The sequence below is a fragment of the Clarias gariepinus genome, chromosome 8 (assembly GCF_024256425.1).
Source record: "Clarias gariepinus isolate MV-2021 ecotype Netherlands chromosome 8, CGAR_prim_01v2, whole genome shotgun sequence".
In the NCBI taxonomy this organism is placed as follows: Eukaryota; Metazoa; Chordata; class Actinopteri; order Siluriformes; family Clariidae; genus Clarias; species Clarias gariepinus.
Window position 1 is genome coordinate 17,047,501 of NC_071107.1, and position 22,824 is coordinate 17,070,324.

The 22,824-nt window shown below is 36.2% G+C and overlaps 2 protein-coding genes across 9 annotated transcripts in view; both read right to left on the reverse strand.

The window, feature by feature from the left end:
* cdhr1a (cadherin-related family member 1a) overlaps positions 1-21,335 on the reverse strand; it is a 23,982-nt gene extending 2,647 nt beyond the window's left edge. For both annotated transcript variants that reach the window (XM_053502635.1, XM_053502636.1), the window contains exons 1-14: positions 21,230-21,335; positions 20,716-20,811; positions 19,771-19,916; positions 19,589-19,643; positions 19,412-19,497; positions 10,114-10,200; positions 9,386-9,505; positions 8,872-9,015; positions 8,317-8,395; positions 8,116-8,216; positions 7,751-7,954; positions 3,886-4,038; positions 3,287-3,451; positions 2,532-2,599 (exon numbers count right to left, since the gene is read on the reverse strand). In XM_053502635.1, the coding sequence (XP_053358610.1) occupies positions 2,532-2,599; positions 3,287-3,451; positions 3,886-4,038; positions 7,751-7,954; positions 8,116-8,216; positions 8,317-8,395; positions 8,872-9,015; positions 9,386-9,505; positions 10,114-10,200; positions 19,412-19,497; positions 19,589-19,643; positions 19,771-19,916; positions 20,716-20,811; positions 21,230-21,287 (1,562 nt within the window). In that variant the 5' untranslated portion in view covers positions 21,288-21,335. The remainder of the gene's footprint in view (positions 1-2,531; positions 2,600-3,286; positions 3,452-3,885; positions 4,039-7,750; positions 7,955-8,115; positions 8,217-8,316; positions 8,396-8,871; positions 9,016-9,385; positions 9,506-10,113; positions 10,201-19,411; positions 19,498-19,588; positions 19,644-19,770; positions 19,917-20,715; positions 20,812-21,229) is intronic.
* Positions 10,687-19,302, reverse strand: LOC128529235 (histone-lysine N-methyltransferase set-1-like). 7 transcript variants are annotated; one of them, XR_008361029.1, is made up of 11 exons: positions 18,716-19,302; positions 18,176-18,299; positions 17,930-18,092; positions 16,343-16,535; positions 15,652-15,720; positions 15,359-15,424; positions 15,055-15,123; positions 14,879-14,950; positions 13,463-13,536; positions 12,558-12,631; positions 10,687-11,461 (listed from the first exon to the last, which is right to left on the reverse strand). XR_008361029.1 is itself a non-coding variant. In XM_053502638.1 (11 exons), exons 2-10 carry the CDS (start codon positions 18,285-18,287, stop codon positions 11,440-11,442), a joined length of 840 nt encoding a protein of 279 aa, XP_053358613.1. In that variant the 5' UTR covers positions 18,288-18,299; positions 18,716-19,302; the 3' UTR covers positions 10,687-11,320; positions 11,417-11,439. The 7 variants fall into 7 exon arrangements, 5 of the variants coding, with proteins under 5 accessions (XP_053358613.1, XP_053358615.1, XP_053358616.1 ...); XR_008361028.1 differs by having other exon boundaries at positions 12,554-12,631; XM_053502638.1 differs by lacking the exon at positions 13,463-13,536 and having other exon boundaries at positions 10,687-11,320; positions 11,417-11,461.
* Positions 21,336-22,824: the final 1,489 nt, after the last annotated feature.

Consider the following 22,824-nt stretch of genomic DNA (forward strand, 5'->3'; position numbering starts at 1 on the left):
ACACTGTTTTATCGGAAAAATAAACAAGAAATCTCTCTAATGACACTCGATTGAGCGACACACCAACAAAATCACTGCTGTAAAATTAAAATAAAACTAATTAACTTGCACTTTACCTTTGAAAAGAATCATGACAGAGCATGTTTCTGTGTAGAGCAGAGAGAAAGAGTCTGTGTGTGTCTGTGAAGGCAAAGTAGGAAGGGTCTGTGTGTGTGTGTGTGTGTGTGTGTGTGTGTGTGTGTGTGTGTGGGACGCGGTGTCCAATGATGTGCGCGCACACAGAGACAAAGAGCAGGCTAATACAGAGAGAGAAAATGGATCTTTAACCTCTCTAATAAGACTTGCTTTCGCTTTACATGCACGCTGTACACACACGCATACAGACACGAAATAAAGTATGTTTTATGCACACACACACGTGGTCACAGTGTTGTAGTAAACAGTACACGCGTGCATGGATGTTGATCATACCAGTAAGATACGTGATCACAACTGAGCCAACAGTTTTACTCTTTTTTGCGCTGTGGAATTGTGGGTAATTGTCTCCCCTGCTGGTTCTTAGTGCGCTCATGTGACGCTCGGCCTCAAAACAAGAAACGCTTGTGTGATGGTTTACGAGTACCGAGTATTACGTATCACGCAAGCGGTTCTTGTTTTGAGGCCGAGCGTCACCTGAGCACAACTGAGCCAATGGTTTTTCTTTCTTTTGTGCTATGGAATTGTGGGTAATTGTCTCCCCTGCTGGGTCTTAGTGCGCTCAGTTGTGATCACGTGACGCTCTGCGTCAAAACAAGAACCGCTTGCGTGATACGTAATACTCAGACCGGCCCGTCTGGCACCAAAAACCATGCCACGCTCAAAATAGCTTAAATCACCTTTCTTTCCCATTCTGACATTCAGTTTGGAGTTCAGGAGATTGTCTTGACCAGGACCACACCCCTAAATGCATTGAAGCAAATGGCATGTGACTGGTTGATTAGATAATTGCATTAATGAAAAATTGAACAGGTGTTCCTAATAATCCTTTAGGTGAGTGTACTGTATACAGGTTATGTTGCAAAATAAGTTAATTTCATTTTTTCAAATTTGAGAAAAAAATGTTTGTTTAAATAAAATCTTTTTTTTTTCAAATGGTGCAAGAGGTATGTACAATTTAGTCACAAGCATTTTAAAACCACAAATGCCAAAATGTCATGGGAAATTTGTTTTAATTATGCAAGTTTTAGTACAGTATAATGTAATTTTTCAAAAACTATAACGGATAGCAAAATGGATATATCTGTCTGCAGTTGTTTGTGGTGATTTATTAATGTTGATTGAGATTTAATAAAAAATATCAGAAACCATATATTGTATATAGGAAAGTAGTGTCAGCAAATTAGATAAAGAAAAAAGTGTTGAGTATATTGGAAGTATAAAGATTGTTAAACTTAATGGGAAACAATACAAAAACTTCAGTACACCATTGTCAGCTTCATCCTCTACCAATTTGAATTTTACTTACAGTAGGTTGTTGATTGCATTTTCTGACTGCACATATGTACAGACATGAGTGTCGCGAGGGGCGGAGGCGCGCAAAAATACTCGGCACTGTTCAGAATGGGTAGATCCGCTGCTACCGTGCGGGGTTCTGAACAGGCAGAGGCGCGGCCACATAGACACGCGGTTGCCAGGCAACGCCGCCGAACAGTCAATCAGCATAGACACGATAAACCTGGTGGCAAGTCTATTTAAGGGTCCTGATACCGCGGCACTCCGTGCGATCATTTAGGTAGCACCGGTAAGGTATCAGGGCCACGCACGCACACACACACGCACGCACGCACGCAGATAAGCGCGCTGTTAAGAGACAAAGCCCAAGCCTCGTCCTCCCTAAGACGCCGGTGAGAGAGAGCGTGAGCGGCACGCATCATCCAGCGTGCACTCTTATTAAGAGGTGTACACAAACTCTCTTATAAATCCTCGGTAAGGGCATAGTCCCCAAGAGGATCTTCAGTTTTATTTTTTGTTTTTCAGCGCCCCGTCTGTTCTCGCGTAGAGAACAGAGCTCTTTTTTTTTTTTTTTAGTTTCCCTTCAAGTCCAAAATTAAGCATCCCAAGGTCTTCCCATGCGTATCATAAGCGCTCTCCCAAACTCCTGTTTCATTCACCCCCTCAGAAGCCCTGCGTTATACCCCTACTGTATCTCACCTATGCGGTTTGACTCATGGTGAGACGCGAAACCGCGTAGGTGAGATAGGGGTATTAGGGCTCTTACAATACCGCACCAAGTAATATGCCCTGAATATCATAATATTTGAACCAATGTGTAAAGGGAAAAATAACCAAGTTTAAAATACAGCTGCTGGACTAAGTGATCATAAAATCTCAGAAACAACTACGTACATTGTATTTTAACCCAAAATACCATATAAACACAAAGCTTCTTGATTTCTTACATCTTAATAAACCCATGAACTTTGTGTACATGTCCACTGCACACAATACACAGAGCTAAAGACATGTGAAATAGTGAGAACAATTCTACTCACAGATCTGATCCTGAGCCATAGATGGAATATTTGACCACACCCCACAAACCAGAGTCTGGATCTTTAGCCTGAAACAAGCATAAGAAGGTAAAGTGCATGTTATATTTACAAGTTTAAAACAAGAAGCACTAAACATGACATTGATGATACTGTACTGGAGCACTTATAGTTGATAGCTACAGTATAATCATTATTAGAATGATACTGAAAACCTGCTAATCAGATTGTACCATCAATTTACCCCCATTTGTAAATTTATAGTGGTTTTGTGGTCAATATTAAAATTTATGTAGTTGATTGGAGTTAATCAGCTACAATGCTAATTGTATATTCCATGTAATGTTTAAATTAAATAATTGCTTTTGCTGTTCCACAGCACTTACATATTGGCAGCTGGTCTAAACTTTTACAAGTAAGCTCACTCACTCACTCTCACTCATCTTCTATACCGCTTTATCCTGTATTCAGGGTCGATGCCAGAAGGCTTAGGGCACAAGGCAGGGTACATTTGGGAACGCCAATTAGCCTAATCTACATGTCTTTGGACTGTAGGAGAAAACCCACCAAACACGGGGAGAACATGCAAACTCCATGTCCAGGAATCGAACCCGGACCCTGGAGATGCCAGGCGACAGTGCTAACCACTACACCACCGTGCCACCATCACAAGTTAGCTAAAAATGTAAAATAATATAAAATATCACAGTAAATAACTATAATGTGATTGTTTATATTAGCAAATGAACGACACTTACTGTCACAGAGACAACATTGGAGCCACCTGGTGAATTTTCTGGGATTCGGGCAATATAGATATCAGAGGAGAACTTCGGAGCATTATCATTAGTGTCAAGCAAGTGTATGACTAAATCAGCAGTGGCACTGAATCTCTCAGGGGTGTCAATTTCCACTGCAAGAATCTAAAAAAGATATGAAAGATGAGCAAAAAAAAACGTATATAAAATTTAAACATCATTCTTGTCAAACATACTGTATGCACATAGATTGGAATTAAGTCATAATTAATTAGACTTTATAAATTATAAACCAAATAAAGTAATACAAAAACATGTGAACATGTTAAATATAAAAAATAGCCGTAGTCAAATGACATATAACTGACAAAACTCTTGAACTAAACATGTGTTAGTGCTGGTGTACTATTACAGGAACATCAACTTTGCAATGGGAATGGCCTTATGCCATTCCACAGCTGATTCTTTTCATTACACACCCAGTAATGTTTTATTACGTATTTAATTATCTTATTCCTACAGCTTATTCCTACTATTTATTTCTGTGTTTAAATATGTGTTATAATTTTGGTTTATTTTGTCATAATAGGTCAGATCACCTTAAATGTTAGAAACTGGAATTTCTCGTAGTCTATTGCAGTTGAGTTTTCTACTAATAAAGTGACTTGAGCTTCATTAAGCACAGTCTCTGGGACTATTCGCAACATACGACCCGGCCCCACCAACCTTAGGCTGAACTTTGCATTTGCATCCTGAGAAAGAAAAAAAAAACACACAAATGAAGTTACCGTATGAGACTTTGCTTTTTCATTCATCATACAGTGCATTTGAAAAGTATTCACAGCGCATCACTTTTTCCACATTTTTTTATGTCACAGCCTTATTCTAAAATTAATTAAATTCATTTTTTTCTTAGAATTCTACACACAACACACCATAATGACAACATGAAAAAAGTTTACATGAAATTTTTGCAAATTTATTAAAAAAAAAAAAAATTGAAAAATCACATGTACATACTGTAAGTATGAGATGTTTCTGCAGCTTAATTGGAATCCACCTGTGGTAAATTCAGTTGATTGGACATGATTTGGAAAGGCACACACCTGTCTATATAAAGGTCCAACAGTTGACAGTTTATGTCAGAGCACAAACCAAGCATGAAGTCAAAGGAAGTGCCTGTAGACCTCTGAGACAGGATTGTCTCGAGGCACAAATCTGGGGAAGGTTACAGAAAAATTTCTGCTGCTTTGAAGGTCCCAATGAGCACAGTGGCCTCCATCATACGTAAGGGAAGAAGTCACCAGGACTCTTCCTAAAGCTGGCCGGCCATCTAAACTGAGCGATCGGGGGAGAAGGGCCTTAGTCAGGGAGGTGACCAAAACCTGATCGGTCAGAGTGGGGAGTTATTGGTCACCATGAAATTGGTAACAAAAACAATAATGGCCCCTGCTACAGACATGTTCCACTCATTATTGGTGTTGAGCAACACAATCTTCTAGTAGGCCAAATCACTTTGAATTACAAAGTTGAATTATGTACAGACTTGATGCACCATTTGCATCATTTACTGCAGCTTAATATTCAATGTAGAGTTCAGAACCACCTTGGTAAAGGACTTGCATCTGAGTGCAGAATCTTCAAGTACAGTATAACCTTTGCTGAGGATTGAACTCAGCTATAAATAGGCGATGACTATCGTGATGTTAAACTTTACACCTTAAGGCTGTCTATGGTCAATGCAACACTGGTGTTGTACTGGGTTTGACCAACAATAGAAACCCTTCTTACTGTAGTAACAATGCCAAGATCCTTGACTGCTGGGCAAACACTTCCATAATGTTCTGAACCAACAGTCTGCTGTACCTTAGACTTTATCAAAGTCATGCAATGTGCTACAGTTAAAGGTCATGTGTAGTGTAATTAATGGAAAAGACTACTACCAATCAATTGATTTTTCCAGAGCAACTCATTATAACAATAAACCAGATCAAAAACTAAGCCATGCATCACTTCTATCCAAAGAACACTTCAATCAGTACTAAAATATCCTGCAACGGTGTTCCTCTGGTGGCATTATTTTTGTGGAAAAAATTATTTAACAAGATGCTCTACTTGATGATGAGATCCATGCCTGTCTTTTTAAAGCTGGCTTTGCACTTAAAGATTGTGGAATGAGTATGGCACCCTGATTTACACAAAGGTAACAAATCAGTCATAGTGGCAACACTGTGGTTAAACTGTGAAATATAGACATCATGTCATCACCACATCATAAAACTAGACTAGTTTTCATCTCTGGTGCCTGTTTAAAATTGCTCACACAATATGGCAGAAGAGGTCTCAAACAATCAAGTGCAAGCAGCATGCAAGAAGACGGGCAGGCTACCACTGCCCTCAGACCACTAATGAAAGTAGTAGTGGAAAAAAAATACTGATATAAACTCATTTAGTTACATAATGCCTGGTTTGAATATACAGTCTTAGCAAATTTAAATGGTGAATATATTAGTTTAAATTGTGGCTCTTTATTAATCTGGCTCCAGTTTTTAGGGAATTTAGACAGGGGATGGACAAATGTGGCTCGTGTACCATGGCTTGTTTAATCACCTAGTGTGTTGTGGAGTATTATAGGAAAACCAATTCCATACCCCACTGGCCTTTTGCCACAAGCTAGTCAGTCCGGTGGAGGAGAGGGTGGAAGCAACACTGAAGTAGAAAAAAAACAACATGGTAGAGGAGGGGAGGGGGATTGAACCTGTAGCTGCGGCTTTACATAATACCAAATCCAGGCAATAATAAATGACACACTCCCTTGTGACCACAACTATACAAAAGGCAAAGGGAACTCCTTACAGTATGTTTGATTATAATTAAATACTGTATATAATATGTTTGGGCTCCTGGGTGCATCTGTTGGCTTTAATGCTGATTATAATTCCTCTTACAATGAACAGACAATCCAAGATGTAAACAACCGCCACAGGTGCGTCACTATTTCTAGCCCAGTTTAAAAAATGTAAATTCTTTGCTGAATTTCTGAAAATGAGTCTAGCTATGATCCATGGTGATGTGTTTCCAGTGGTGATGTATCATCCTGTGTTGATTACCATCATTATCATGTGTGCTGTTACACTGAGTGTGTACAGAAATTTTATTGGTTATAATGTATGAGGTTTGTTCTCACAAAGAAAGAAAAAGAGATAGCTTTCATTCAGCTAAACTCGATTTTATAATCTCTTTATAATGCTTCTTTTATAATGAGTATAGCAATAGTAAACAAGCAAAAGCTGGAAATTATTGCATACAGTAATACTGTATATTAGAAGATAAAAAACCTAACAGCTTGTTTGTTTACACTTATATTGCTGACGTAAGAATAGGAAAAATGCCAGTGTCATTGTGGAAAACCATTTTTGCCAAACAAATGAGAGTGATGCATTAAACTAATGGATATTCATAAAAGTCAAATTAGATTACAAACAAGCAAGAGGAGGACAAAATGTTGTGTCATTCTAAAAATTCCCCTTAATCCCCACTACATATATTCACAATCCATTTTAAAAGGAACACCCGTACCAGCTCACTTATGCATTTAACAATGTTTAAAAGATTTTACCTATCTCAGGATTGTGGTTCCATATGGGCTTTTTTTCACTCTCTTTTCACTCAAACACTCCCTTAAATGTTTATACTGCTTTATCCTGTATACAGGGTCATGGGCAACCTGGATGGGGTGCCAATCACAGGGCACACACAAATACACACTCACATGCTCATCCACACGCTACATTTACAGGCAATTTGGGAATGGCAATTAGCTTAATCTGCATGTCTTTGGACTGTGGAAGGAAACCCACCAAGCATGGGGAGGGCGTGCAAACAGGCAAAAATTGAACCCTGACCCTTTTTTCTATTTAATTCCAAACTTGAAAGTCTCATATATTCAATATTTATTTATTTTTAGATTATTGCAGCTTACTGCTTGAAAAAAGATCAATTATCTGAAAATATTAAAATATTTCATTTCGTATTTGAGTCCATTTATACAGTATATATACCTTGTATCTCTTATTCTGGTTCAGTACACTTATGGAGTAGACTGATGAATTGACATTTGTCTACAAGACAATCATCAACACTTTTTACTCTTTTTTTATTTATTGAGTGCATAAAGCAACATAACCTTTTTATTTTTTAAATTTATTTCCATGATGTCTAAGCCATAATCAACAACATTAAAAAAGATATTTCACTCTACATGTAATGCAGCAGTTTTCAGATAAAATGTTTTATTATACCTTGTAGGGGGAGGGAAATAATTTTGCAGAATGAGTACAAGTTGAAATAATTGTATTCTGAAAAATCATACTGTCCATGCTGTGTGTGTGTGTGTGTGTGTGTGTGTGTGTGTGTGTGTGTGTGTATGTCTCTTTTTTGAATAATACTAAATGAAAATCTTACCTGGTCTGAGTCATTGACCGTAATCCTCAAGCCCCTCAGTATCTCTCCCTCTGGAGGATGTTCATACATGGTCAACTCGAAAGTCTCCTGTGGGCCAGTCTCTCCATAAAAGGTAGGGGAATGATTGTTTAAGTCCACAACTTGAATTATTACAGTGGTGATAGCAAAGTCCATGACATCTCCCTGTGAATTCACCTCTGAAGCCTAACAATAGGCAAAATTGTCACTGCTTAGCAAATATTTACAACATAACAAATACAATCTCGACGCATAAGGTATAAATAGTATAAAAGTCAAGATCTAGATAATCTAGTGAGAGCATATTTGTAAGACTGGCATGAAAATCTCTTTGAATATATTCTGACCTTGACCTGGATATTAAACACTTCCTTCCTTAAATTGTCTGGATAGGCTAAGAGGGTTATGCAGCCACTTGATTCATTGATGCCAAATACATCATTGGCTCCTACAAAAACAGAACAATTTACACAGCAGTAGCATGAGAAACTCAACAAACCAATTGTGATTTACATCAATTTATACTGTATACAGTTGCTGATACACACCATTTTCAATTGAATAAACTATTAAATTAGGAGTTTCTACATCCCCATCTTTGGCAAAAACAGTTAATATTTCAGATCCCTGAAAAATATAAAAGAAATTTAAATACATTTTAAAAACAATATCTTATTTTCTTTTTTGCTAAACTTATTTTTATTAATGGAAAAACACTGAAGGAGAAGTCATGATGTATAGGTTTGTGGCTTGAAAGGCATTACTTTATGTGTCATTCCATACACAGCAGAGTACAGTAGAAGTTAATGAATATTAAGTTACTATAATCATAAAAATTAACTTTTTTCTCAAAAAACTTAAAGATTGTTACATTTGTTACAACCTTGGTAGTTGTGAAAACTGTGATTTTAAACTGATTTGAACTGGACTTGCTGTACAACAATTACTTGCTGTAATTGTGCTGGACAATGATTTAGATTTTTTTTTACTTTCATTGTAAATATTTGCATGATCGAATATCTGAAATTATTATTATTATTATTATTATTATTATGATGATGATGATGATGATGATGATAAAAAATGGGGGAAAAAGCACTCACAGGTGAAGAGACTTCATAGACATAGCCAAAGTATGGTGTACCAACAAAATTGGGAGGAGAGTCCTGACTGTCAATCACATTAATTGTCAAGGTGGCAGTAGATGACATCACCTGTTCCCTTCCATTATAATATCCACCTCCATCCTTAAATTCATGAGAGTGATCATATTATGTATTATCAATATTTTAAATCTGGTATTTAAGCACAAAACTGTTGGTTCCCTTTATTAAGCTAAACAAAACAGACTACGAATTAATTACATTTGGTTAGCTATGAAATCACAATCAAAGACCAATCAATCCAAAGAACAAAACCATGGCTTTCACTTTCAGAAAAAAAAAACAAATTAAATTATACTACAAATCTTACAAACATTTTATTCTACATATTTTAGTCAAAATCTTACAGAATGTTAAATCCATGCAAGGCTTATAAGCAACAGCACTGCTTGATGTTGCTTTCTGGGTCAAATAAACATGTTAAGTTTATTACTAAGTAAAAAGTGTCACTCACCTTTGCTAACACAGTCACGAAATGTGTTCTCACACTCTCATAGTCAAGAGTCTCACTCTCTTTTATCCTTATCACTCCACTGTGGCGGTTAATCGCAAACTTAGTGTTTGATCCAGTGCTCTACATATTAAAACAAAAGGCAGTTAATTAAGCATTAATATCTATCCAATTCAAAAACTAATCTAATTCATTTATACTTCAGTTCATGTAGTATATCTGACTGCTTGATGTTTTTGTGCAAGCTGAATAAATAGTAGTACTGTCAGCACTGGGTCCTTTATAGTGAAATGTATCTATAATTGGCTCTTTATGCCCATACAGTGTATCTTAAGCTTATACAGTATTGACAGATTGATAAAGTTGAAATGTCACTCCTAAGCAATCGTGAATCACTACCACTTTTCAGAGAGTGAAGAGCTAAGCTCCTGGTATCTGCCACAAATGTGATTATATTTTAATCCCAAACAGCACCAGTGCATAATATGCACCATGTCAGGCATTTTAGTATTAAATCAAAAGAAATATTACTTTTATTGCAAACAGGTTAACCTTTAACTGTTCAACATTTGCAATGATAATGTACTAAAAGATTTGGAAGCAGAAAATTAATGCAAAAAAATGCAATCTAAAATATAGACTTAGCTAGTTTAGAAGTCTAATATTTGCATAGACACAGTAAGGCACATGGTAATCTATAGATCTTGCAGGATTGAAAGATGAGTAATTACTTGAAGAAAGTAGGTGACAGATCCACCTGAGCCTGTGTCCTTATCCACAGCCTGCACTTTAAATATACTGCTCCCAGAGGGTGTGCTCTGTACACACACACACACACACACATACTGGTTTTTGTGGTTTATAAGGTCTTTAAAGGCCAAACCAGTAGGGTGGTGGTTTAAGGGGACCCACCTTTCCCAATGCTTTACAGAGATGAGAATACTATCAAAAAATTTCTTTTGTTCTGCAGAAAAAGAACCTCACTCAGGATTTCCTATACACACAACAGAACTCAAAATATGATAACATGATATTTAAGTGGTACATAAGGACTTCCCCGCCCACTCCTAAAAGTACCCGCCCCTGTGAAAATTGGGGTTTACTAGGTCCTACTGATTTATGACGCCTTGCAGTTTACAACACACAGAAAAAGTAAATTTGCTAGTTTATAGGAACAAATGTGTTTTACTGGCACATTATAGTAAACAACACACAAACATGACAATACTGTGCATTGCCAGGACCAAGGTGATTTGAAAGAACCGTTTTGCAAATACAACACACAATAAAAGATCTTACAGTACTACAGGGACAAATGTGTTTTATTGGAACATATCCAAATGCAACACACAAAATTTACAACAGTGCATTGCCAGGATAAACACAAGTACTATTATATAAAATTTTTATCCCTTAGATAATATTGAAAAACTTTTTTTTAGTTCAAGCATGCCAAGTGAAGAAACAGACATCCATCATGTACAACTATGTACTTTCATAGGCATCTTAATCCATTGAACCATTCAAAACAATCTAAATAAAACAAGGCATAGCTATATATATATAATCAATAAAACATAAGATGAAACCTAAACCAGTTATTCAAAATAAAATGTTAAAGCAGAATTTAAGAACAACTGTAGAATTTAAAAACAATCTGCTGCATATATAAATGAAAAACAAAATAAGTGGACAAAAAAATCTTAAAGAAATAACGTACTTGCTTGTGTATCACTTATTTTGGGCTTTCCTTTTCAAGCAAAGACCTCCATTTCTTACAAAGTCTAACACTGCTGGCATTTAGACAAAGTGCCGAGTTTCCCTTTAGTTATATGTGCTTTCAAAAGTTTCATCACAGTTGTTAAAAAATCCCAGCATTGGACCAACACACTCTTCAACTTATTCATGGGTTCCCAATCTTTGTCCCGGACTCATTTCCTGTACATAAGAATACTTACTTTATTAAGCCTGAATTTTGTGGGAGGTTCATGTACTTACATTGCTGGCTATATTCCAATGTAAAATCTCAGGTACCTTGAGAAACTTCAGGAGGTGTTTCAGTGGGCATCTTCTGAATACCTGCAAGACATAAGCAATGCACTGATAAGAAACCTCAACAGTTCTTAAGCACATACCCAAAATTCTAATTATACGGCCAGCAAACATCTGAAGAAAATACAATATGTAAAACAACCTATATTGATCACTGCTACTCTGAATTCTAAAAAAAAGAACATTCTACGAACAGTGATGCATGGTGGTGGAAATGTAAGGTCTGGGGCTTCTTTTTGCTGGGCCAAAAATAGGCCAAAGTGGGGCCCAAAATGAGTGGTGCAACAAGTCAAGCCAAGTCATTTTACAGCCAAGTGATACTATTTATCCTTTCCTGATTTTTCTGTATTTCCATCATGTTTATTCTACGTAAAGCTGCTTTATAACTACTACTTTATGACAATTGAGAAAAGCTATATACAGTTATAACCAGATATTTACATGCACTTGAAAAATTAATTAATAATACTAAATAAAAAAAAAAAACCTTTTGTTCCTTTACTGTCAAACATTAAATCAAAGTAAAACAGGAAAACTTTTGTACCCTTATTTTTTTCAGTAAAGAAAGAACTGTTTTTTTTTTCTGAAAGTGTATGTAAATATCTGGTTTCAACAAGGTTTCATTGACTTAAGTTGAACAAGTAGTTCAAGCGTACATTCTCAAGTTTTATAAAAGGTAATTTTATGCATATTGGTGTCAATATGAAAGACATTTTACCTATAATCTCCCTGAATTGTATATCTGCATATTTGGAACTTCCCCATGTACTGCAACACTATACATACAGCATATGCCTTAAAATATTCATATTTCACATATTTAATGGAAATTATAAAAACACTTTATAAAACCTGACCATATACAGTTCAACCACTTAACAACTTGCTTGATTACAAATTTAAAGCTGCGTAATACAGAGGAAAAGTATATTTAAAGGAAAGAAATAACTAAATTCGTCCTAAATATAGCATCTCTAATTTCAACAATATTCTAGTCATGCACTAATTAATAAATGTAAACATTTCAACTATATAAAACATTTAGTCTATAGGTAATTATTCCCTAAATACAATTATGGGTTAAAAAATTAACAGATATACATAAAGATGAGTCCATACCTACATGATTAGAGGCACCAGCAGGAACGTTATCTTCAGCATCAGGTCCACTGGCTTCACACTGTCACACAATCTCACCTTAAAGTAAAAGTGACATGAGAAATGTCAAAATGTGTTTAACATGCACACAACATCAAACATGGACTAAAATGACTGCAGAGTTTCTGTTAAAATTTGCTGAGGCCCAGGGCAAAATCATGAAGAGCAGTACTGTCCCTTTCCTGAAAACTTGCAGCATTTTTTACACATCGCCAGCATGTCTATGATTAAAAACAATCATTCTTGCAAGTGTTGCTTTGGCTAGATCAATGTAGACCTGAGATGATGTTTCTTTGAGTTTCCCAAACGCCATATTTGCAGTCTTCTCAAGGAACTGATAAAGACACTGTACATCTTGGGTGAATGATAGTGTTAATGGTTTGTTAAATTTGCCCTCAATCAGTGTAACTAAGGCAGTGTGTGAAATCAACTCTCTGAAGTATAGAGCTTTTTAAAGGCATCTGTTGATGTTCTGTATGTCTTTATGGACCCTTGCTTTGTGCACTGGTGTGCAGTCATGTTGGAACTGGTGTGAGGTTGTTTTTCAGGGGTTTCAGCCCTTTATTTCCAGTGAAAAACTCTGAATGCTCAAGCATAGCAAGACATTTTAGACAATTTCATCCTTTCAACTTTTTGGGGACCGGTTAGGGATGTCCCCTTCCTGTTCCTGATTGTGTGGAGCTGCTTTGGGACAATGCCAATTGTTAAAAGCGCTATTTAAATAAAATTGAATTTAATTGTTCCAACATGACTGCACACGAGTGCACAAAGCAAGGTCCATAAAGACATGGATGAGCACGTTTGGTGTGGAAGAACTTGACTAGCTGTCAAAAGTAACTGTACTCGTAAGGAAAAAAAAGTGTCACTTACATCAACTTCTTGGATGCCTTTTTATCTGATGTATCCTGTTGTTCTGGTGTCGGTGAATTCTTAAATGATGTCATCTAAAAACAGTTGTAAAGGTTTAAAATATTTACAGGCATAAAGCAAGCAAACTTTTTTTTCCATGCCATTTCATGTGATCAGTCGACTTAGCAATCTTATTTCGTTACTACCTTTTACACAGAAGTGGCTATACTCCTGTATAGGCAGACTGTATATACAGACTTAAATATTTAATTTATCAATTAACTTACATCAGTCAATTAACTTACATCAGTCAATTAACTTACATCAGTCAATTAACTTACATCAGTCAATTAACTTACATCAGTCAATTAACTTACATCAGTCAATTAACTTGCATCATAGACATGCTTAATCTTGGCTATCGCTATTCAGCTTACAGTTTAAGCTGCAATTGTGTTTCTATATATAAATTTTAAATTAAAATTTTGCATTTCCTTGGCCCAAAGAATCATCTCCCACCCCGTGTCCCTGTTAAAAACAAGTGTCCTCATAAACAAGGTTTTTGTAAAACTAACAACACACTGAGATTCTTCAGTCAGATCAAACACTGAGAACATGTTCTGAGGATGTCCTAATAAAACAGTGTTCTCTTAAAACTGGTTTCAGTCATACACAATTTTATAAACACTAATACAGTACACTGTCCCAATAATAACTAGTGTCCTCATAGACAAGGTTTTTGTAAAACTCACAACACACAGATTCTTCAGTCAGGACATACTCTTAGAACATGTTCAGGGGGATGTCCTTATAAAACAGATTTATGTCTTACACAACTTTATCAACACTACAAAACACTTTCCCAATAATAATTCGACTGTTTTAAGAGTTCTGCAATGTTTTTTTTTTTATTACTCCAATTCAGGTGTTTATAACAGTATTCTTTCAGTATTCACACTTTCCTCAGATGGTGATATGGCTGTTTACACAGCGTGTAGAGTTATTGATATGAGGTGTACGCTGGTCAGTTTCTGTGACTCTACACAAGGCCTTTCTGATTGGTTGTATGTTGCTAAGTATCAAGTCATAACATTCTACCCCTGCTTTGTTCCACACTGTACATGTTTGGCACCACAATGCGGTGTTAACCCTGCAGAAGCGGTGTGGATCCTGCTACAGAGCAGTGTTTTAGAACAACAGGTAAAATGCTGTGATAATCGCACTCCTTAATTTCAAGTGTGAAACACTCCTTTACATGGAGTTAAAAGTAGGGTTTAGAAAGATGATAACCTGGGGTTAGGCACAGTGTGGAACGTTGTATACAAACACATTCACACAGTACTAAAACCTATACTGACAATGTGTTGTTCCAGTTTTAATAAAAAAGGTCAAATACTGTAAATAATGTCTAACAAATCCATCTAAATATTTAAATACCTGTTCAAGTCCTTGTGTTGATAAGCAAAAGCTCAGCTCCTCTTTAACCAACGACTCTTTGACAGGATAAACCTGGAAATATTAAGAATAGAAAACATCCAGGTATTAGACTTATAGCTCAATAGGTAAAGACTACAGGTAATCATTTTCCTGAATCATGTAATTCTCAATATTACCTTCTCCCCAACGTTCTTCTCAATATAATTCTGCTTCTCTGAGGACAATTGGGCCATACCAAGGGTAACCTGAAATTCAAGAAAAAGAAAAATATTCTACTACAGGCAAAGGGTTTGAATATTAAATTCTACTTCAGCTCTGACTTCTGACTGAGATGAGGTGTTTAATTTATGGGTAGAATGATGAACAAAACAATTATCAGGTTATATTCAGCTACAGAAAGGTAGAACACTGCACTAAATGTGTACGTCAACACAGTTCTCACAAACACGACTTTACTTAAATGCAGAATAACTAATTTACCTCGTCTGTTTCTACGGTCAGTTCTTCACAGGCAGCACTGTCTGATGGCAACTCGCTTATCGGGCACTAAGAAATAAAATTTCACATTCAGAAACACTTTTACTAAGAGAAAGAAAAAACACTTATCCAGCAGAATATCAAACAATGTATACAAAAGATAAAGTCAAAGTTTGCATATTCAGAAAATAAAAACGCTACAATGTCTACACTGTGCACAGATATAATAAACAGTGCACACATTTGTAAGAGTAACTGTAATCGTAAGAATAACACTTTACTCTTTTCTACATCACCTTTTTGGATGCCTTTTTATCTGCTGTATCTTTTTGTTCTGGAGGTGGTGAATTCTTAGACGATGTCATCTAAAAAAAGTTTTGAAGGTTTTAAATATTTACGGGCATAAAGCAAGCAAACAAAAATATTTTTATGCTATTTCATGTAATCAGTCGACTCAGCAATCTTATTTCTTATAATCTTATAAAGCTTTCACACAGAAGTGGCTATACTACTGTATATGCAAACTTAAATATTGAATTTATCAAAAGTCAGTTAACTTACATTACAGACATGCTAAATATTGGATATCGCTATTTAGCTCACAGTTTGAGCTGCAATTGTGTTTCTCCATGTGCCAATGTTTTCGCAATGAATGCTAAACATGTTGCATGCGAACAGGCACATCAGCACTGTTTTAGACCTGATACCAATTTATAAACGCTAATACAGAACACTGTCCCAAGAACTAGCGTCCTTATGGACTATCCCTAACAACACAGTGAGCATGATTCCATAGATAAAGGATGCAAAAAAAAAAAAAAAAAACTTTGAAGGGAAAAATTAGCATCCTGCTCCTGCACTTATATCAACAGACTGTAAGACACATTCTCTGGTAGAAACCAGATGTTAAGTGTGTTAAACTGCTTAAAGCATTTAATATACACCAATGCTTTAAAATAATGCACAAAATTACTAACATCTACATACCTTGCATCGCCATGGCCACTCAGAATCGCCGTAATTGTATGTGATCTCTTCACCAGGACAGATGCTTCTTATGGCAAATAAACAAAGATGAGGTTTACCATCCACACGGATGGTCTTCATTCTGCAGTTTGGTTTTAGATGATCATCATTCACCAGTCTCCCAAGGGAGCCATCATCCAGGGCTGCATCAACACTGAACAAATGACAGTGAATCTCTTAATAATACATTACTATTACAATAATACATACTTCTTATTCCAAATAAACACAACAACTGAGAATATCAGCACCAAAAGCTTCTCATCGAATATTATATTATTTGAAAACATGATCATTGAATATTTAATGGTCAATGGTCTTTAGTAAATATGGGCCCAGTTTTATTTTCTTAAGCATCTCAGAATCACTTATAGGAATCAAAGTTTATTTAGGACTAAAGACAGTGTCACCTCAGAGAAGGACATATAGGTTATTTATAAAGCTTTCTATTCTTACTTTCGGCAAGGAGTAAGACTGCGACAAGGAAAGTGTGAGACGTCACTTTTTACGACACAGAGCCGCAAAGTAGTCTGCACATTATAGGAGGTGTTGTAAAGTGTACAAAGTTTTAAACGGTGAAAAAGTGAAATGCTAAAATCAGCGGCAGATATGTGAAGGTTTTATGCACATGAACAAAACCTATAGATGCGTGACTCGCTGCATGACGTTATTCTAATCACTCTGCTCCAATCACAACTGATTAAAGCCCCTATAATAGAGCTGTCTAGGTCAGTCATAATCTGATCAACATGACTTCAAATAAAACGAGAGGATGAGAGTGTTTTGCTTGTGGCGAAGGGAGTAAAATGTAAAGAAATAATTGAAGTAATATTCTGTCCTACTCTTACCTCTAAAGATAAAAAGTCAATGGATGCAATATGTAAAAGCATCAGAGTAACCAGTCAGTTTGTCACACATACCCCTGAGGAGTGAGAAACATGGGGATGCGCCATGTTAATGAAACGATGAAGTGCTGCTCATAAGGAAACAAGAAAACAGTTCACTCAAATAATTTAATACAAGATAAAATGTATATATGAATATAATTATTTTAATATGTGCCATGGATTATGCATTCATGCTGCATGGTGGGGAAATGTGCGTGATCTATGAAGTTTAATTTATTATTTCGGACTGTTGGAATTAGTAGCCAGAGAAAAAGTTTTACTCCCCCACCCCATTTTTGTCTAAACATGCCCGTTATGAGCTCTGTGCTCTAAGCATCTCTCCTCTACATGTGTTACTGCCTGAACACCACTTCCTCACTATTCCTAACCAGTTAGGACACCTCCGGCGCTCTCCAACATTTTGGTGAAGATAGGAATGATTTCCTATTTTAAGAATCTTGATGAATAGCTCTTACCCCTCCCCACTCATGAAAATAAGGCCAAAATAGCGTCATTCTGAAGTTTTTGGCCATTTAGGAATTGCAGTAGGAGCGATTTCCGACTCTGAGACGCTTGGTGAACATGAGCCCTGATCATTAGTGCTAAATAACCATGCAAATAACTTCCACATCTCCCCCATGTATATAATATTTGTACATACCAAAGGAATTTGCCATTGAATCGAAATTCATACATGAACACTTTGAGGGCATCATGATATATTCTTCGCCTCCGCTCACATTCTTCTCTGCTTATGAGATCCCCTCTGTACTCCAATAGGAAATCTCCCTTATCAAAGTCAGTACAACTAAACACACCTCTCCCTAAATAAGAGGAGGACAGCATGTCATGTACCTGAGACATTAATCATTAATTAACCAATCCCACCTGAACATGTAACACTTACCTTTAAACTCATTTATAAACCGAGCTTCCAGACCATCTTGATCTTCCTTCTTAAGGCTGAAGTGTGTGGCCTCCTCCAGTGGACTGGGCTTCCTCCTCCTCCTCATCATCATGTTTTAATCAGACTGTTTCACAGAGGAAAACCTCCTTTATACCACTTCATTCATGGTCAAATTCATATTAATCTGTGTTTATTTATAATATGTGTTAATTTATATGTTTATCTTAACCAGAACACTGTACTGTGAGTCCCCTCTCACCCCCCCCTCACCCCCCCTCCCCCAAACAAAGACTGTAGTCATGACGACGCGCTACCGTGACGTCACAGGCGCGTGTCACACGCTCAATTTATATATTAAATATAATAAAACAGCTTAAAACTAACTGACCAAAAGTTAAATTAATATTTTAAACACTTATATGTATCCGCGCGCGCCTTTAACAGCGCACGCGACACTTTCTGGCGCCGTTTAACTGACATAAACAAACCAAACTAACTCACGTGCAGTAATTAAACCGATTAAACGGCGTTATAACTCACCTTTCATATGCCAGCGGCTTCCGACACCGATGTCCTCTTCTCCAGGGTGCAGAGAGTCCAAACTCGATATTAATTCGTCGTGTGTTATATTACTTTACAAACTCCGAGGATTAAAACCCCGCTGTATTAAATCACCTGCAGCTGTGTCTTAAAGGAAGTCCCGCCTCTTAGCGAGGCCTTATATGTGCACGGTCCCTCTAAGGTCCCGCCCCTTAGCGGAAGCGCTTCTCCTGTTACTGCTGGCCAATCACCGACGAGGATTCTTGTAGCCAGCCAATCAGAGACCGGGAAAACTTACACTTGTGTATATATGCAAATTCTTAATGACGTAGGTGCAGTTCCGCGACCGGTCTACAGGGGCGCATGGAGGGGTTAGAGAACACACAGTGTGTGGTATTTTTTCAGGTTTATGTGGTCTATACGGACATGGGGCCAAAAACGGTACAGAATTGATCCCTAGACTGAGATAATGACTGCTACAAGGTCGGATTTATAAGGACATGGCCCCTGTCCTCATAAACGGAAATGTCCCTTTAATGCTGGTGCGTATTCAGGTCAAAAGTCCTCTTAAACCACAAAAACCAACACACACACACACACACACACACACACACACACACACACACACAGACAGACAGTTAATTCAATTGTCAATTAGTTATTTAAAATGTAAAGGAACCATGTCATGACCTTTACCTCTGGCACATCCACAGTTGATGGCAGGTTCTCAAACCTTGGCTCTTCATCATTGGCATCCATCACAAACACTCTCACTTTTTCTGCTACCTTCACACACATTGATTAACAACATATTTAACAACAACTTTTAGAACACACAGAACAGGAACAAAAATAAAATAGGTTTTAGTCTACCTACTTTATTAAGGCCATCTGAAATATTGACAAGGACCTCAATTTCATCCTGTATCTGCAAGGGTTACCAGATTATCAGTTTTATCAAGTACTGTGTCTTTGGCCAGAAATTATGTCTCATTTAATATGATTAACATTTTTTGAGATTATATTATCTTATTTAGAATGATTTAGAGGTCTACCTCTCTGTCAAGTTCCTCTATCAGAGTAACAACTCCAGATACGGGATCAACACTGAAATATTCTTTAGAACCTGTATCAAAGCCTAGGCCATATCTTACAGGCTGTCCCTCTGGATCAGTTCCATTCAGAACATATATATGTGTTCCTGAAGTACAGAAAATAGGAGCAGAATTATCATCAAAATTAACATAAAATAAAGACAATGCACAATTCTTTTCCTAAATTTCACCAGGACATATCATATCTTGTATCATTGGTAATTTATAGACTACATGAGACACTCCAATTCAAATCTATCTCATATCAAGAAACAAATATAGCACTTCACTGCATGATATCCAAACATTTTGAATTGGGATTTAGATGCCAATCTAACAATGACACAGGTGTCCGTCACTGGGAGCTAATCCAGATAATTATTTTAGGTTAGCATGATGTACTTGTTTCCCATAACATTAAACTGTCCCGTTTTCTGGGAGAATTTTGGAGAATATTTTAGGAAATGTTTGATTAACGCTTTTTTGGGCAACATTCTGGGAACATTTTGGATAATGTTCTGAGAAATGTTTAATAAGATTAAGGGAGCAAAACTCCCTGTATCCCATGTTCTGTGTTGGAGGGATGAAAGGGTCTTTCTCCCCTTTGAAACACTAAGAAACTTGGAAATTCGGATAGCCTTCAAGTTCCTCCATGTAAACTTAAATAGCAATTTTCACTGAGTTGCTACACTGACCTGTGACGCAGCATGAACATTATTTAAAAAAAATACTTGGTCAACTTCACATGGCTGGTAAGTTGCCTAGTGGGTGGAAATTTAATTGAAACTTACATTCTTTTATTTAAGTGAGATTGTGAGCATTTTTGTTGAGTTTGCTTTTTATCCAGTATAAATCTACTGTCTTTCCTGTTTGGCATATAATAATATTATAGTAAGGTTGTCTTACCCTTTGGTGTGTCCTCTGAAAGACTGAATAATGCCAGATTACCATGGTTACTATGGGCCCCATTGTCATAAAAATATGGTGCAAAATCTCTCTGTGCTGTGAATGTTGAAACAAGATTTTTTTTTAACGTCTCACATACTAGAAATGTAAAAAATAACAAGTATTAATGCAAACTACTGATTAAACACTACCTGTCTTTAGCTTATTCACTTACCTGACCTTACTACTTGACACTATTACTGAGTAAATACCTGTATATATTGTACAGTATATCCATAAATCCCCTTTAATCCTTATTATATTTTGTATTTGCAAAAACATTACGTTCAAGAGTTGACCCATACTTACTTGCTACTATTTATGCAGATAATGAAAATAAGAAAGAAATACAACACATTGTATAAGCAGCATTACTTTTTAAAAGCAAACATTTTCCAAAAAAGACTTTTTAAATACCAGATTTTATGACTATTATTTCAGGTCAAGATAGTCTTACATTATAGGACATACTCACCAAAGTAGAAGTGTACCAATAAAAAAAGACATGATAGTATTCTTGTATCAATATTCATCCTAATAAACAGTCCAAGATAAGTGTCCCTGGTTGGATCTAAGCAAGTGTCTCTTTAAAGCTGTTTTTTGTAGACTGAGGAAAGCTAAAGCTAATCCAATGATGAGTCTTAGAACAGGGCCATTTTTAACCCCCTTTTCTATCTTGACTACATCAACACACGCTGTAGGCTGACACATCAAGGTGTTTCAAAATGTACACTATTTTTTTTTTTTAACATTTATAAATTGGTATATATGGCTAATCTTTTTAAAAGTTTGGACACACTGTTTAATTCGATATTTTTGGTTTAGTGATTTATTTATTTTCTACATATTAGAACAGCACTAAAACAGATATGTTTGAGGCTCGATCTGTGGCTGGAACCTAAGTAGTAAAATACATGTACTGTATTTGTCTTGCTTGCAATAATCATTGCTATCACAATTTACATGAAGAGACAAATTTCTTTATTTACCCTTTTCTCTTTTCTGTTACCCAACAAAATGTCACATTTTCTAAAAGTGTTAAAAAGGCATACTGTAATCAACTTTATTTAATACAAAAAAAATTCTATTGTGCCATAATGTACAGTATATAAAATAATTTGGGGTATAAATATATATTACCACAAAAGGTCTAGGTAAGTATGTTTTAGTTTAACATAGATTTCATAAGAGCTAATAAAAAGGGCCCAGTTAATCTATTTTACGCCCAGTTTATTTAAGAGTCTGCCTTAACAGTGTGGTATTTAAATTGTTGTTAATTTTATGCTTAAAAACACATTTTTTGCACATAAATGATATAGTCAAAATATTACATTAATGTGGCTTTTAATATATAAACCTTTTAACTGATACTCTATATACAGTCATGTTCAAAAGTTAGCCCCCCCTTTGAATTGCATGTGCTTATGTGTAAAAACAAAAGCCAAAATAAAAAAAAAAAAACATGTGGCCAATAAGTACCCAATGATTGAAAGCTTGAAGATCTACCTTTTAACAGCAGCAACTTAAAGTAATTGTCTACTATATGACTATCAGTCTCTCACATAACTGTGGACGTTTTTTTTTTTTTTTTTTTTACCAACATTGCTTAGTTCATTGCATTTGTTGGAAATCTGCATATACACAGCTCTTTTACGGTCCTACCACAGCATTTAAATAGAGTTAATGTCTGACTAGGCTATTCCAAAACCTTGATTCTTTTTTTTTTCAGCCATACTGATGTAGATTTACATTGTCTTGTTGCATAACCCAATTTTAACCAAGGCTTAGCTGCCAGACAGATGACCTCACATATGCCTTTATAATACTCGGGTTTATAGAGAAATTTATGGTTGAGGTTTTGGCCGCAAGGTGCCTAGGTCATGTGGCTGCAAAATAAGCCCAAATCATCATTGTCTATTTTTTTTTTTTTTGGGGGGTGTTTCTCAGAGCACTACATGGTCTGACCTTAATGTGAATGTGCTGGGAATTTGTCTTGAGTGCTTTTTACTTGTAAATAATCCAACTTGTTTGGAAATTGTTTATAACTCCTTCCAGCTTGATGTGCAGCAA

Excerpts from the sequence above, each read along its gene's own strand:
- LOC128529235 (XM_053502638.1), bottom strand. The coding sequence starts at position 18,287 with ATGATGATGAGGAGGAGGAGGAAGCCCAGTCCACTGGAGGAGGCCACA. Across the intron at positions 18,093-18,175 it reads GTTTATAAATGAGTTTAAAG|GGAGAGGTGTGTTTAGTTGT; the intron begins GTAAGTGTTACA and ends CCTCTTATTTAG. Across the intron at positions 12,632-14,878 it reads CAACACAAGGACTTGAACAG|GTGAGATTGTGTGACAGTGT; the intron begins GTATTTAAATAT and ends TTTTACTTTAAG.